This window comes from Carettochelys insculpta, chromosome 1 (genome assembly GCF_033958435.1).
Source record: "Carettochelys insculpta isolate YL-2023 chromosome 1, ASM3395843v1, whole genome shotgun sequence".
Classification (NCBI taxonomy): Eukaryota; Metazoa; Chordata; order Testudines; family Carettochelyidae; genus Carettochelys; species Carettochelys insculpta.
This window is the reverse complement of record NC_134137.1, coordinates 291,340,795-291,358,205: the sequence shown is the minus strand read 5'-3', so window position 1 is coordinate 291,358,205 and position 17,411 is coordinate 291,340,795. Positions and strand designations below refer to the sequence as shown.

The 17,411-nt window shown below is 42.2% G+C and overlaps 1 protein-coding gene across 1 annotated transcript in view; it reads left to right on the top strand.

The window, feature by feature from the left end:
* CFAP54 (cilia and flagella associated protein 54) overlaps positions 1 to 17,411 on the top strand; it is a 315,059-nt gene that overhangs the window by 157,444 nt on the left and 140,204 nt on the right. The window contains exons 34-39 of the mRNA XM_074983979.1: positions 7,986 to 8,216; positions 8,674 to 8,816; positions 11,688 to 11,866; positions 15,174 to 15,401; positions 16,556 to 16,779; positions 16,878 to 17,013. Of these exons, the coding sequence (XP_074840080.1) occupies positions 7,986 to 8,216; positions 8,674 to 8,816; positions 11,688 to 11,866; positions 15,174 to 15,401; positions 16,556 to 16,779; positions 16,878 to 17,013 (1,141 nt within the window). The remainder of the gene's footprint in view (positions 1 to 7,985; positions 8,217 to 8,673; positions 8,817 to 11,687; positions 11,867 to 15,173; positions 15,402 to 16,555; positions 16,780 to 16,877; positions 17,014 to 17,411) is intronic.

Below are 17,411 nucleotides of genomic sequence, written 5' to 3'. Positions count from 1 at the left end.
CATGGTCAAAAAATCTATATCATGAATAATTTAATTCAGAATCCTAACAACAGTTTTCAGTGCACATGTAGTGAAACTCAAGACTCTGTCTTGGTGAATCAGAAGGTTTTATTTATCAGTTGTGATGGGTCAATCGAGTTGGCTTATTGTGATAGAAAACCCACATTAAAATGCAGACACATTTGAAACTGTGCTAACTGGCCGTCCTCTGGAGCTTAGACTTTAAAGCAAGGGTAGGGAACCTTTGTTGATTTGGGGACGGTGACCAAAAGAAAAATCAGTTGGGGGCCACACAAAAGTGAGAAGAAATAATATCCCCAGACCTCATTGATGTGGCCTCCCACTGAGAAGCAGAAAAAAAGATACTCCCCTCACTCCTCTTTCACTCCACCCCCATCGTGGGGAGAGGACCAAAGTTCAGGGCTTCCCCCAAAGCCAAATTAACTCTTCTGGGTGTTTGGGCTAGTAGATTTTGTGGGCCTCATGTAGATTCATGGGTGGGGCCAAAAATTAGAGGTTCAGTGTGTGGGAAGGACTGCTGGGGAGCAAGATGGGCAGAACCATTTCCTCCATCCCACCAGGCACAGCCCACAAGCCAGATTTGGCTTGCAGGCCATAGGTTCCCCAACCATGCTTTAAAAAGTCTACACTTCCCAGCATTTTCGTCAGTCCAGACAGTATCAAAGTAGTTTTTATCATCGCTCTTTTTGTCCATATATTCTTTGGACACCAGAAAATTATTTCTTAACACAAACCAATGAAGCTCTCCTTGCTCCTCCTTGGGCAAACAATGACATTTAAATGACCAATAAGCTTCCATACTAGGTTGAAGGATTAAAATACCCAGCAATTGGTAAGCACAAATAATCCAAAAAAATCCAGTAAAATGATTGGAACTGATATAACTTTGAATCTTGGAGGTGCTTTAAATAAAGGGTTTCAAAAATCTGCTTTGTATAGTCTTCTGAATATTTTGATCTGACTGGAATCCCAGGGGATGGGAGTTTACTCATTAGGGAAAATGTCTAAGAATGGAGCAGACAATCGCCAAAACAGGCAATCATATCAGTACTTAGATCCAAGCTAACCTCAAAACAGTTTCTGTAATACCTTACTAGTTACACAATAACCAGAACATAGTTCAAACTCAGTGTTGGTCTTCGACCCAAAAACCCAAATCAAATATGAAAGTTCTACCAATCCCAAAGGATCAGACACATCATGCCCATAAGATAATGAATATTTCAGATCTTACATAAATGCACACTTATAACTAGTTGTTATTAACTAAAAGGGTTGAAAAGTCAGTATACTTACAGACATGAGTATAGTAGAGATGGTGAGCTTTGCAGCTGTAGAGTTCTTTCAGAAGTAGTCCAGAGGTTATAGTCCAAAGGTCATATCTAGGATGATCCAGTTGGGATTGGAGATCTCAGGCTTATGACTCAAGCTTCCCCTGCATAAAATATTAAGTAGATCTGAAAGGAAAAGGTCAAATCTTAAGAGTTTTTATATAGTTTTCTGGCAGCCTCTTAACCATGCAGTCTTAGGTGAACAAATAGGATTTTGAAGTATCCTTCTGCTTCCTAAACATCACTGTCAATTATTACATGAATTGCAAACTTTAAAGGGGCATGTAGACAATGACGTTATTTCACCCTAAATTCATCTTAATGTTAATATTCCCTTTTGAGCTCTGAATCCATAGTTATAGTAATAAACAGGAGCAGTCTGTTTACATAGCTAACATTGAGCAAGATACAAGTAAACATATGCAATTGGTATCAGTACTAATTTTCTAAGACTACAAGTTGCACTTCAGAATTCTAGCCTGTCTAACATGGAATAGCCCTAGTTGCCATTTACACATTTTTCTAACAAGTATCTAAACAGGTGTCAGAAACCTATGTCTCACAGGCTGGATTTGGCCCCAGCTAACCTTGATCTGGTCCATATTGAGACTCAGGGCTTGGGCCGGTGCTAATGCATCAGTGCAGAAGCAAGTCCCCAAGCTTCAGTGCACCCCTCATATAGGAATGAAGTCTGAGCATGAGCTTACCCCACTTCTAGGGGAAGCACTGAGCCTCAGTACTCCAAAATGTGTGAATGATGGCCAAGTTAGAGTGTCCAGAGTGTTTGTTTTGTGGGGTTTTGGTTGGTTGGTGTTTTTTGTTTCACAGCTGGGGCCAGGTCAGTGGTGTTTTTTGTGGTCCCAGACTGATTTTTCTGTGGGTCATGGCCACTGACTGAAAAAAAGGTTCCCCATCCCTACTCTAAAGGTTGAATCTGAGTCAATTAGCTACCAGCTGTTTAACCCTTTCTGGACATATTTCACATCTGAATTGGAGTAATTGTCATTTTCAAAAGAAAGAGATTTCTTTCCTAAGAGAATGGGTATATGCTAAAAGTCCTAAGATTTTTATCTCCTTCATCCACTCCATCATCTTAGAATATAGTGTAAAGTTCTGGTATCAGCAATTTAAAAATAACTTTGAAAAATTAGGGAGTGTGCAGAGAAGAGCCACAACAATGATTCAAGGCCTGTTGAAAATGCCTCACAATGGCTGTGTCTAGACTAGTCCCGAACCTTGAAGGGGGCATGGTAATTAGGGTTTTGGGAGATTACTGATTAAATGCTGCAGTGCATATGCAGCACTTCATTAGGTTAAATCTCTCCCGCGGCAACTTCAAAGTGTAAAACTTCAAAGCACCAGCTTGCGTGTAGCCACAGGTCAGCCATGGGTACTTCAAAGTGCCTGTGCTCCTTGAGGAGTAAAGGGACTTGGAAGGAGTGTGGGTGCTTCGAAGTATCCATGGCTGATCCACGGCTACATGCAATCTGGCACTTTGAAGTTTCACACTTTGAAGTTGCCACGGGAGAGATTTAGCCTAATGAAGTGCTGCATATTCACTGCAGCACTTTATTAGTAATCTCCCAACACCCTAATTACCATGTCCCCTTCGAAGTTGGAGGCTAGTCTAGACATAGCCAATGTGACTCTTGCAGAGTTCAGTCTATTCATCATATTGAGCAAAAAATTGAAAGGTGACTTGATTATAGTGTACAAATACCTTCACAGATAAAATACTGGCTCTTAATGGACTCTAGTCAAAGGCTGGAAACTGAAGTCAGACAAATTTAAATTAGAAATAAAGCACAATGTTTAACAGTGACAGTGATTAACTGCTGGAACAATCTTTCATGGTAATGAGTGAATGAATAAATAAATAAATAAAATAAGATCACTTAGAGGAAGAGCTCTCTTATTCAATGATGCAGATCATTCACATGGAAATTTAGGAGATTACCTCTTCTAGGACCAATTTCAGAAGATTAAATTCTTTGTTCTTCCAAGCTGTGTCTACACGGGAGCCCTCTTTCAAAAGACCAAAAATTGAAAGACAGTAATCGAAATCCAGTCTTTCAAAAGCGTGCAACTACACACCAAAAGCAGATTGAAGTTTCAACCCCCCTTCTGAAATACCGCTCCGTTCTTTCCAAAGGGAGTGTCCACATGGCTACGTGCACTCTTTCAAAAGAACGGAACCGTAGATGCTGTGGACAGGGTCACATGGCTGCCAAGCCCTTCTGGGACCCGCAGCCAGCCGCTTCCTTAAAGGCCCCCCCCCAACACTCCCTGCCCTATATGAGCTGAGGCCTGACAAGCTGTCTTAAGCCACTCAGACCCCAGCGCAGCAGCACAATGGCCAATGAGCACCTGCTTGTGGCATTAGACACCGAGATAGTGAACATTGTGCTACAGCTGCTGTGCACAGTTGTCACAGCCACCCCCCCTCCTCCTCGGAGGACCGAGTGTTCCCCCTGGGGACGTGGACCCCCCCAGCTCCCTGCCCTCAGGTGCCCCAACGCCTCTGGAGCCACACCAGCAACTCAGATTGGTGGGGGCGGCTGGTCCTGGGGTAATCGGACAATGCCACATGGCTGCAGAACTTCCACATGATGCAGGGGACCTTCTAGGAGCTCTGCCACTGGCTCGCCCCTGCACTGAAGCACCAGGACACCACCATGCAGCCTGCTCTTCCCCTTGAGAAGCAGGTCGCTATTGCAATCTGGAAACTGGCCACCCCAGACAGTTGAGGCATAAGTTTGGGGTCGGCAAGGCCACTGTTGGAGCTGTCCTCATGGAGGTAAGCCAGACCTGGGTCACACCCCCTGCATGGAGTGGGGAGGGGGGCACTTCGGCTCAGGGAACCTTGGGGGCTGCTGGCTGGGAGGGGTGGAGAAGCAGGGGCTGGGACACCTCCACCCCCGGAGAATGCATGTTCTCCATCCCATGCAGGCCATCTCTGCCATAAACGTGATGCTTTTCCACCGAGTTGTCCACATCCACGGGGGATTCATAGCACTTGGGTTCCCAAACTGCTTCGGCGCCCTGGATGGTACGCACATCCCCATCTACACCCTGACACACAGAGCTGGCCACTATATTAACCTCAAGGGCTATCACTCAGTAGTCCTCCAGGCCCTGGTGGATCACAAAGGCAGTTCATGCACATCTACGTGGTCTGGGCAGGCTGAATGCATGACACCGGGTCTTTCACAAATCTGGTCTGAGCCGGCATATGGAAGCCAGCACCTACATCCAACGGGAGGTCCCAGTTTGGGACACCACCGTGCCAGTGTGCATGGTGGTGGATGCAGCATACCCCCTACTGCTGTGGCTCATGTGGCCCTATACCGGTCACCTCAATCCTTGCTGGGAGGCCTTCAACACCCACTTTAGCCAGTCTCGAAATGTGGTTGAGCGGGCCTTTAGGCACCTGAAGGGGCAGTGGTGGTGCCTCTTCACGCACCTGGAGGTTGAGGTACACAACATTCCACAGGTGGTGGGCACCTGCTGTGCCCTCCACAACATTGTGGAGGGAAAGGGGGATGCCTTCGTGCAGGGATGGGTGGCCAAGGCTGGCTCCATGTTTGAGCAGCCAGCCGCTGCTGCCAGTTGCTAGGCCAACTGGGACGGGGTCTGGATCAGGGAGGCCCTCTGATGGAGCTTTGCTCCTGGGCCACACTGACCACCCCCATCCACACCCACCTCTTACTGTCACCCTACACATCCACCCCTCACCACATGCACCACCACCACCACTGCACCCTCACCTCCCCACCTACAAGAACACCGGCATCATTGTGAAATAAAACCTTTATAACCTTGAACCTGGACACAGTGCACTTCAAAACCAACAACTATTAACAATGGGAGGGGGCCAACTATGTACATTGTGAGGTAGGGAAGGACCTGAACTGGGGGCGGGGAGGGAGGGACCTGAATTGAAAGGGTCACTCAGTGGCAAAGGTTGCAGGCCGAGAGCCCCATTGGCGCCGGGATCCCATCTCTCCCTAGGTTTGGTGTCTGCGGTGGGTCTGGGACTGGGTGGGGAGCACCAGCAGATAGGGCTGTGTGGGGCTTCAGCTGGGGGGCTCGTCAGGGGCTCCTGCCGGTGGGGGGAGGAGGGCATGCAGGAGGGCTCAGTTGAGGGGAAGCAGGGTGGCAGTGGTGGGCTTGGTGGGGGGTGGGGAGGGCAGCACAGTGTGCTAGGAGGCATGCCACGTTGGCCATGTGCTCCTGGAGGGTCCCATGTATGCCCTCCAGGTGGGACAGCAGTTAGTCCCAGCCCTCCCTCTGCCAGATCTGGCAGAGGCTGGCAGTGCCGTTCCCAGCTGCCCCTGTGGTCTCTGGCTGCAGGCCCGGCATGCTGGTACTGCTGGAGGTGCCTGGCCCCTCTCTGCCACCTCTGGGGGACTCTCTGGGACCACCAATGGCATGGAACCCTGCGGGCCCTCAACTGGTGCAGCTGAAAGGAGAGAAGGACGGCGTTACAGTCACCAATCGGGACGCTGGGCCGTGCCCCCTGAGGCCGATGCCCCCCACTCCCCACCCCTCTGGGGACAGGATGGGCACGGCATCCGTGTGGTATTGGGGGTGCACAGGGGTTCCCTGTCCAGGTGGGACTGTCCCCAGGTGTGGCCTGACCCTGCCTATGTTTCACTGTGCATGTAGTGCACAAAGCTGTCCATGGGGCCAAGTGCTGGCTGTTGCCGGTGGGCATAATGGATTTGCCAGGGGCCATGGTCAGCCAGGATGACTGGCCCTGCACCACCAGGCCTGTGTGTGGTCCACTGGCAGCTGTGTTACCCCTGCCCTGCCAGCTGGGGTGCATGCCCTGCCATGGACTTACCAGGGGTTCCTGGATGATCTGTGGTGACTCCCAGCTCCCTGTTGCCCAGCTGGAGGTCTGTGAGAGGATGACAAGGTCGCCGTCTCTCTCGACCATTCCAGGGAGGTGTCCAGCCCCAGCTCAGGTTGCCTGGTCCTGGCTCCTCCAGGGCCTCTGGCTCAGACTGGTCTGTGATGGTTTCCAGGACCACTGGTGGTGGGAAGCTCTCCCAGGGCCCCAAGATGGAGCGGAGCTCCCTATAGTAGGGGCAGGTGGAGGGCCCTGCCCCTGACTGTCTGGCCTCATCCTGGACCTGGATGTAGCCCTTCCAGAGCTCTTTAACTTTGTTTCAGACTTGGTCTGGGGTCTGTTGTGGGTGGCCAAGGGTCATGAATCCCTGAACCAGGTGGGCAAAGGCTGCAGCATTCTGTTGCTTCATCCCTATCTCCCAGAGGATCTCCTCCTCTTTCCATAGCCCTAGGAGGTCTTGGAGCTTGGGCTCCATCCAGGAAGAGGCCTTTTTTTTTTCTCTGGGACTGGTTCCTGGGAGCCCTGTGGGGGCTCTGAGTGAGGGCCCTGGGGCTCCAGAGGCAGACAAGTACTGGCCATCTTGTTCCCGGTGGTCTGGGGTGGCTGTGAGCAGCTCATGCTTTTGCTGCTCACCCAGTCTCAGCTTTCTGCCATGGGGTTTCTGGGTCTGTGTGGCTTTAAGAGCAGCTGGATGCAAGGGTTGTAGAGCCCCGCTGCTGTGGGCCAGGGCATCTCTGCCCTCCAGCTGGCTGGCGCCATGGCAGACTTCTTTTTTGAAAGAGTGGGCCGTGGAGCATCTACATGTACTTTCTTACGAAAGAGAATTTTGAAATAGAGGATCAGGCTCTAGCTTTCAAAGTCTGATCTGTGTTCCTCTGATTTCCTTTCGAAAGAACACGGTGTACATGTAGATGCTTCCTGTAATCTTTCGAAAGAAGGCCTTATTTTCAAAACTACGTGCACATGTAGACACAGCTCTAGCGTTTCAAGATGAGCAAGTGTTGGGCTCTGAAGACCTTCAATTTCTGGTAATGGTGATTGCCTGTGCAGATACAAAATACTGGGTCAGTTGTGGATTCCAGGTGTGAAATCAGTCAAGAAAATGTGGCTTGATAAAAATCTCATGCCAGCATACATCTTCTGTAGTTTTTTATGTGTTCCTGCAAATATGAGTGCCCGAATACTAAATTAAAAATTAATTTCCTTTTAATCTCTTCCCCAGCTCACTGATGACCTATAGCGAGACTCAGCCGTGCACTTTTAAAACTGCTGTAGAAACCCATAATCTATATGTGACCATTTCTATATGGTGGATTCAGATCATAGCAGTAGAAGGCTGAATATTATATTATCAGTCATAAAGGTTATAGAGAACCTTCTAGTTACCCTTTTTCTTACAGAATTTCTGCAATGTCTTATTTAAATGACAAAGTACAACATAGAACCGACTTCATCAGTCATTATGCAGGGAAAATTCCCTTGGAAATCAGTAATAAATGAAGGAGTAGCAGGATTTGACCTGCTTGTTTTAGACTACCTATAAACTTAAATCCATTTCAAAAAGGAAGATACACCCTGTCTTGGTTTAGTAAAATCACTGCTGCAGATGTCCTTTCTATAGAATTGTTTAATTGCTTGTGAGTCAGTAAAAGTCTGTTGATATATATGTAATGGGATTATTCTGTTGTGTACTCATAATAATTTTTTCTCCATCATAGCTTTTAAAGGCACAATATCTGTTCTACTAATGCATAAAATCGTTAACTGTTTTTATTTAGGAAACAAAGAAAAGATATAGAAAAAGTAGCTTTTCACACACTGGTGGTACTACTGAATCCACTTGTTAGTAACTTCTTGAAACGACAAAGGTTCCATCAGGTATGTCTTGAGGAGATGCCATGGAAGTCACAGATGAATATTTATCTGGCAATTGCTCACTTCAGTTTATTTAAAAAGAAGCTGGAAGAGCAGTATAACATTGGAGTTTGCACTTTACAACATTGGAACAGGTATAATGTACTTTAATACTTAAAACATTGACTGTATTATTAATGTTAGTGCTTGTGTTTTTAATTAAAATTCCTTGGTCGATTTGTTCACAAGAGTAGCTCCCCGCTGAGGCTGCGTGAAATTATTTGTAACCTCTATGCACAAAAATAAAGCTAATCTTTCATTGCACAACAGTGACCCTTTACTGTTTTGGGTTGTTACGACGTTATTTTTGTTTTGTTAGGCCAGCAAAGCACTATTCCTGTGTCCTTTTAAAGTTTTGGAAATGTGCTCTAGAGCACTTTTTTTATTTAAAACTTCTGACCATAATTTATTATTTAACACTTATAAAAGTAATTGAAGGATAATCAAAATTCAGTGAGGGTGAAATTACTATTATAAATATATGTTTGGAAGTCTTTTTTAATACAGTATCTAAATTTTCTAAAATTATTTGTATTTCTTTTCTCTCTCCAGTTATGATATTCTGGACCCAGAAATATTCTCATTAAATAACTCTGGCATCATAGTTGTAAGAGCAGGAACTGATGACAATGTAGGAACACTGAGTCACTTGCTGATTAAAAGAACACAATCAGGAAGTACCAGAAAAATAATTGGTAACTGTTATGAATGTGTGAACAGACTAAATCTATTTAACCTAGCTTTCCCCAATACCTTATTTTACATTGTCAGCATTACAAACCAGCTCTTACGCACACAGCTCTTACACTGTGTGAAGAAGGCGAGGTTAGAGTAGGACTGGGAGACTCTTGATTCTACTCCAAGTTCCATCACTGGCTCATTGTGTGACCATGGGCAAGTCATTTATACCTCCATTTGGGGAAGACCGGTAAAGGTCTCTTGGCTTTCCCTCCCTTCATACTATAAACAGAAACTTTTCTTGATATTGGATGTTAATAGCAGTTCTGTACCCTTCCTCAGGGGCTGATGTTGCTATGGAGAATTTTTGGTAATGTTGTGACTAACAGAAGGTAAGAAGGAAATATGTAAGAACATTGCAATTGCCATACTGGTCACCAACAGATGTTTCAGGGAAGTTGAAAGAAGCCCCACAGAGATCAATCTAAGATAATCTTTCCCTTAGTGTCATCTTAAAATTCTCATTGTTAAAGATTTGTCTTAAGCCCTAAAGCAGTTCTTATCTGCCTTCTATTTTTTTTTTTACTTTGACTGTTAAAACTCTGGATATCCTCACTATCCATTTACATGTCCAGTCCGTCTTTGAATTGCAAAATTTTTGGTTTTAGTGCCATCCTCTGGCAGTGAGTTCCACAGTCTAATTACATATTGGCCATGTCTGCACTTACAAGAATCTTCAAATCGGCCATGCTATTCAGCTGATAGGAATAAGGGGATTTTGATATTGGCAGGGTCCTTACGAAAATGACCCCCGTGTAGATGAGCCATGGATGAGCAAACCGCAGCACTTTTGAAGTATTCTCATTAGTGTTCTTCGATATGGGCATTAGCATGGCCATTTCTAAGTTTGTTGTAAGTGTAGATGCAGCCATTGTGTGATAAAATGTTTCCAGTCTGATAGTCTCACATTTGCAGTTCTTGAAAAATAGACTGTATCATGAAACTGCAGAGCTGGCATTCACTTGACACTATCATACTGGGAATGTCTAGCTCACTACAAAAAGTAATTTTACCCCTTCAGGAGTGGGCCACATCCATCTTGATTTAATTGGCCTTATTAGTATTGGTCCTCCGCATAGTAGTGTAAAGATCTGATCTTGGCCTGTGTATATATCCCAGTCATACTGAAATTTCCACTTCTTGAATCTAACAGAGTGGGCTCCAGCAATGTTCCCTCTATTTTTTTCCATCCATGGACAGAATAAATTTTGTTATGTGCACCAATGTATGTGCAGATGTGCACCACTAATAGAAACACATGTTGCAGGCTGTAGGCAGCCAAGGGCACTCTGCCAGTCAGCTGGGTGGCACCTGAATGTTCCCTTGGTGGCTGCCCATGAGCTCAGCTTACAGGGAACACTGGGCTCCACTCCACAAACTTTTGCCCAAATAGATGTGTTAGTCTTTCAAGTGCCTCAGAACTCCTCATTGTTTAAACACTTGATTGTGTAACTTGCCTCCTTAAGTAACACATGTCCGTGTTAAGAAGTACGAGTAACTAGATGTCAGTGCTCCTGCAGTACTGCTCTGCAGCAGCTAGCTGGAAACAGTGAATTTATGAAACCCCACAGTCATTTATATTTCTGTGATCTAATATTCTGGACATGCATATTTTTATCTAGAGCTCAAGTACTAGAGAAGCTTCACTTTAACCTGAAAGAAGCATTTGGAATAAGACTTACCTGTAGCTCAAAGGCTACTAGATATTGGCTACGTCTACACTAGCCTCTTCCTTTCAGAAGGGGCATGATAACAAGCCACGTTGGCAGATGCTAACAAGGCACTGCCATGCACAATGCTGGCCACATGGGGTTCAAAAGTGCTGCTTTCGAATCATGCGCCACCCTTGTAGACAGGGGCCTAAAACCAAATAGGAAGAAGGGCTTTTGAAGTCTAGGGGGTCTGTTCGAAAGGCTCCCCCATCTACATGTGTGGCACGTGATTCGAAAGCGGCACTTTCGAACTGCACGCGTCTGGCATTATGCTAAGGAGGAATTGCATATTCATGGCAGCACCTCATTAGCATCTGCTGATGTGGCTCGTTACCATGCCCCGTACTTCCCTGTGAAGGACATCTCCCTCTAAAGAGCTAATTGCAGTGGTGTTGTATTCATGTTGGCTAGAGTGAAAAGTAGGGTGAGGTAGTATCTTTAACTGGACTAACTTCTACTGATAGAAGAGAGAAGCTTTTGAGCTCTTCTAAAGAGCTTGGAGAGGTACCTGAAAAAGAGCAGGTCTTGGAAATGTACCTTTCCCAGACTGAAAAAGATGTCTGTATAAGTCTGAAAGCTGGTATCTTTCAGCAACAGAAGTGGGTCCCATGAAAGATACTTCCTCATCTTCCTTGTCTCATTACAAAGCTAAGAAATTTTTACCTACAAGAAGCATTGTCACAAAAAGAGCGTGTGATTCAGTCCCTCCAAAGAGGGCTTTGCCACAAGTGGGATTTCGGAGAGCGTGCTGAATGACCACATCCCCTTAAAACTGCATAGCTTCAGGGAGGAAGATTGCTTAATAGAAGAGGTTCTGATTTAGTTTGGAAGATGGACAAAATGTTATGCACATTATTTTGGTTCAACCAATTTTCCCATCTCTTCTTTGGCCTCCACTTAAGAGAAAACATATATGAGAAAATATATATATGATATAAATATAGCATATTTATAAAATAACTATTTATAAAAATAAAAATACTTTTAAAGATGATGTTAGCTGTGGCATTTCCTTACTTTTGAAAAATTAATTGCAGCTTTAATATCTTAAGTCTAGTGATGTATTTTTTTTAAGAATTCTATCTTATTTTTAACCAATTATCTCTGTATTTTAAGATGCCGATAAATCTTCTGAGCACAGTATTAAATTCAGTGGAGCAGATACTCCTCGAACTCATATGACAAATGATACAGAGTCATCCTTTACTGTTTCCTCCAAAGAACATGAACGAACATCTAATGCCATTTTGCAGGAGCATTTCACAAAAACCTTTCTGCATTTAAGAAGAGCAGTGGTAACATGCACTTTTGAATAATATATTACTGTTTTATGTTATTTCATTTTTTAAAATATGACACTACCTCAAAAACATTTAAATGGGCAAAAACAAGTGATTTTCATTGAGATAAAATGTTCAAATACTGTAAATCACATACAGTACAAGCTTTATTATCTGGTATCCCTGGAGAACAAGGGATACCAGATAATAATATATGCTGGTCATTAGAGCTGGGCTGTCAGAAAGCCCAGCTCCAGTCTCCTCCCCCAAAAACCTGAGCAATGGGCAACTGGTGCTGCTATACCTCCCACCCCGACGCCAAGCATTAGACAGCTGGCTCCACAGCAGCAGGACACCAGCCCTGCAACGCCCAACCTTGACTGGGACACTAGCCCCTCTGCAGCTGGCCCCAGCTGGGACACCGGCCCATGGCCAGCAGCCCCAGCTGGCCAGACCAGTTAACCAAATGTGCTAGCTATCCGAATGCTGGATAACTGTGCTTTTACTGTATACACACTTCATCATACTTACCATAAATACTGCATCTTTCATGGTTTTTTTCATAATTTTCTCTTATCATATTTTCTAAATCCTTCCTTAATGTATTGCTAGACTTATTTGTTTATATTTACCGTTACTTTGTTAGAAGAGATGAGGATCATGGTGAGTAAGTGATTGATCTTGATGTTTCGAAATCTATTTCAATTGTAGCTATTTTGGGACCTCCTAGTGATCTTCTCTTTCATCTCACTTCAACTCTCACTTAAAAATGTGACAGAGAGAAGTAGTAGATAGCTCTGAATATTATTAGCACACAGAGCTTTTGCAAACATTTTTTAAAATGTTCAGGAACATGTATCTTTAGTACAATATGTGTAGATCTAGCACTGTAAGTGTCAGGTACATTTTAAAATATAATATTTTTTCATATATCTTCTTCCTTTATCTGCCAAGTCTTAGTTCATATGGCCTTTTCCTACTGCAACCATTGATAATATTACAAACGTTTAAAACATCCATAACAATACTTAATAAAACCTTTACTGGTCACCTGTAAAATATGTGCCCTACGATATTATCTGTATGTCTGAAAGATAGAAATGCACAGATTAAATCTTCCTCATGAAGATGGGATTATATTTTGAAAGCAGCATTTTGGGCTTTCTGTATTTATTGTGTCTCAGTGATTACCATATCAAATGCACTCAATTTATAATTTTACATACAGTAGATTCCTGAGTTATGTGAAGGTTGTGTTCCTCAAATTTAGTGCAAGTTGGAAGGAGCCAGGAACCATGGGCGGGAGTCAGGAGCCAGGCTGCCTCCTACCTCCCAGCTCTCTGCTAGTCAAAGGAACTGGGAAACTGGCTCTGGGCTGCCCTCTGCTCACAGGAGAGGGGAAACTGACCAGCACTGCTGTGGCTGGTCAGTTTCCCCACTACTATGGGGGCAGCAACCTGACTCTGTGCTGCCACCCTGACAAGAGCTGGGAAACTGATCAGCACAGGAGCTGGTCAGTTTCCCCGCTCCTCTGAGTGGCAAGCAGCTGGTGCTTGGCAGTCTGGAGCCAGGTGCCAGCTCCCTGTCACTCAAAGTTGTGATTACCTGAGACATGCGTGAGTCGAGTGCACATATCTCAGGGTTCTACTGTATACTCAATTTATAATTGTATTTCCTCTGTTAGCCCTGTAAATTAAACTAGTGATCAGAAAGTTCAAGGAATGTTCTTTTTGAATCTGATATCGCAAAAAGTAAAGACTGAAATATATTTGCAAGTGGATTTTAGTTAATAATCCTCGTGAAGATAGCAAAATAGAGTCCAGCTCACTCTCCTGGTGCTGTTGACTCTTTAAAGCTAAAACAGAGTAAAAACAGTAAAAATCATTTTTGTAGCTTTGTAAAAAGTTCTGACTTGGAATACATCAAGTCTTTCAAGAGGAACATAAAAGTAATATCCTGGCATATAAAGAATTTCTTTAATTGGTTCAAGTCTAGTACACTTGGGCTCAATCCTACTGCAACTGAAGTCAACGTAAATTTTGTAATAGGCATCACTGGGAGGAATCTGTTGATAATGATAAAATCATTACCTTCTGTTTTCTGTTTTCTGGTATTAAATGAGGTGCTTGTCTACCTAGGAATAGTCAGGAGGCTTAAAAAGAATCAACTAGTGTGAAGCCAATGCATACAAAAATAACTCTAGATTGATAAAGCTACAGCAAAGTAACGCCACTTTACCACTGAATGAGAACATCCATACCTAAGGTGTAGTGTGTTTTGACTTATGCACATGAACATCAGTTTTAATTGGTTTCTCTTAATATTTCCCATGTGGACAAACCCTCAGTCTGAGTCAGCAAATGAAAATGTGACAAACCCCATTAAGATGTTGGTGATTTCAGTGAGATTTCAAGGACAGAATTCAGCCCACTGTATCTGAAATTGCTAATTTGTTATAAATGTGTACCTGGGAATTTTATATTAGGAAGCATTTTTTTCATCACTCCTGCCAAGGGTCATGGTGTTTTTTCCATCACTGATAATGTGACTCACTTTGTTTTTGTATTATATTGTGAGGCTAAATTTACCGATTTTTTTCAAAGTAGATTAAGAACCTGAAATGAAAGAAAGGTTCTATATAATTACAAATTATAGTTCTGATAAGGCCTTAGATAGAGTATTGGGCCCAGTTCTTTGTGCCATATTCCCGGAAAGATGTGGACAATTTCGAGAAAGTCCAGAAGACAACAACAAAAATTAAGTTCTAGAAAACATGACTTATGACGGAATATTGAAAGAAATGGATTTGTTTAGTTTTGAAAATAAAATATTGCAGGGTGATGCCGCAATTTTCAAGAACTTAAAAGGATTCTACAAGTATGAGGAAGAAAAATTGTTCTTATTTTCAGAGAGTAAGACAAAAAGAAATGGGCTTAAATTGGAGTAAAGGAGGTTTATATTCTATATTAGCAAAAACTTATCTTTCAAGCTACATAAATACTAGAACAATTTTCCTGGGGAAGTTGTGGGATCTCCATCATTTTTTAAGAACAACATCTGTCAGGAATGGTGTAGTTATTACATATTACTGCTTTGAATGAACAGAACTGTGCTAAATAACCTCTCAGTATTCCTTCTAGTCCCACACTTCCTTGATTATCATTTTATTAATGCATTAAGTAAATTCATATAAAGGGTGAACAATTTAAGAAAATCTTCATACTTTTCAAGGATTATTTCTGAGTTTTGAGGTAGTGGAATGAATTTTTGTTCAAACCTATACTTTGAAAATATAAAAACCTTCTGAAAAAATTATTTCTAGGTTCTTGCTCATCGTGGTGGCCATTGGACATTACTTCAAAATTCCTGCCGAGAGCTTTGGAACTATACTCAAGAAGGGATGTCAATTGCCAAACATGCACATTCTCTTCAAGGATTATTTCCTATAACCAGAGATTTTCTTATCAGCACCATCTGGTTTCCATTCTATTTGGCCTCAGATATGATCCTTGATATGATAATAGAACTACAAAATAGTAATTCTGTTAAGGTAAATGTATTTTTCTTCATATATTATATCCCCTGTATTTAGTTCTTTGAGTGAAAAAATGCAGAAAAGAATCAGGACAAATTATTTTCTTGCACTGATGATTGATTTTGGTAATGTCAAACTACTACCCATAATACCAGTGCAGAAGAACAATATTTCTTAACTTGTACGACTAAAACTTACTTTCTAAAAGCTTGGTATATAAGAAGACTATAAGAACAATGGAGAATCTGGTAGCACCTAAAGACTAACAGCTTTACTTGAGCATAAGATTTTGTGGACAAAAACACTTACATCTAATGAAGTGGATTTTTGCCCACAAAATATTATGCCTAGATAAATCCGTTAGTCTTTAAGGTCTTGCAAAACTCATTGTTTTTGTGGGTTCAGGCTAACATGACTACCTCTCTGATACTTGTCAAAAAGACTACAGAAACTGAAGAAATCTGCTCTCATTACTATATGTTTCAATTTGACATTTACCTTTTATGTTGATCATTTGATTTCTGTGGTGCCCACAAGACCTGGGTAGGAAATAGGTTTTCTCTCCCATGAAAATTTTCAAGATTATGAAAAAAATCCCATTTCAAATCACTCTGAAAAGTCAAAATCTTGAAAATTTTGCAAACCAGATATCTGAAATTATTTTTGATTGAGTCATCTAAATCTTCTAATTAAAAAAATTGAAACCAAAATAGTAATTCAATCTTTTTTAAATATTGAAATGAAAATTGGAAAAATTTAAAATGAAAATCAAAATATTGAACTTTTTCATTTTGAAATGAAACAGAAAATGTTGACAATATTGAAACTTTTTAATTAAAATTGTTCAAAATGGGATACATTGTGAATAGTTCATTTCAACAAATTGGTATTTTCTGTCAAAAAAACCCCAGGCCCTTTCCAAAAACTTCTCAATTGGTTCTAGCACCTTTTACAAAGCATGTGGAATCCCTTACAAACCACCGATTAAAATAAAATTGAGCAGAGTGATCCATCAGGAAAAAGACTAAATGAGAAACAAAGAGATATGGGCACAAAAAAAATCAATCTAGAAAGAATTACATTAAAACAGTGTAGTTGTTCATTGTAATATAATCACCAGCCTCAACTTTTGAAATGGTTACTTATATCCTATTATGTCCAACTTACAGATTTTTGATCCTGAAGGAGATTTCTGTGTTCCAAGTTGTGTAGGTGGAATTGCTGATGAGGATGGTGGTTCTAATTTTAATTTTTGCTGTCCTCTGGATGATATCAATGTGCTTGACTTAAAATGGATATGTGGCCTCGTATTTAGAACTATAGAATTCTTATACCAGATGAAAAAATGGGAAGCACTGGTACACATAGCCATACATTTTAACACAATTACACAGTAAGTAACACTTAAGGGCTTATGAAAAGAGAAATAGCTACATTATTCATTTAAAACATTAGTATTTTTAATTTGTAATATTACTTGGCCTTTTCCAGTGAGAGGTATGCTGAACAAGTGACTCCATTGCTGGTATATGCACAGAGACAACTTCTGGAGAGAATACAGCAATTCAGAGGCACAGATAGTCCTCAACCTCATTTAATAAAATACCTGGGTGGTAATGCAGAGAAGGTGAACTATTTATTTAATTATTTGGGTACTGAATCTCACTGTGAACTAAATCCTGAAAAATGTCTTGATGTATTTAAAAGATTAATAAGATTTCTTATAATGTTTTGAAACAGGAATCTTTAAGATGAAATTAATAAACAATATAGGTCAGAATTTATGCATATTATGCATGTGTAACAGGGTAGTCTTCCCCTTAATGGCCGCACTGCTTAATGACATGATCTTTTTTGAGTCTGAAAGAACCTGGAAGATATTGAGAGAGAGAGGAAGCCAGCCTCGGAGTGAGACATGTTCAGGAAGAAATCCTGTTACTGTTTCATTAAGGGCCAGAGGCCAGGAGCCTTACAGACAGGACAGAGCAAGGCTTACCTCTCTCCCAACCATCTGGGCATGAACTG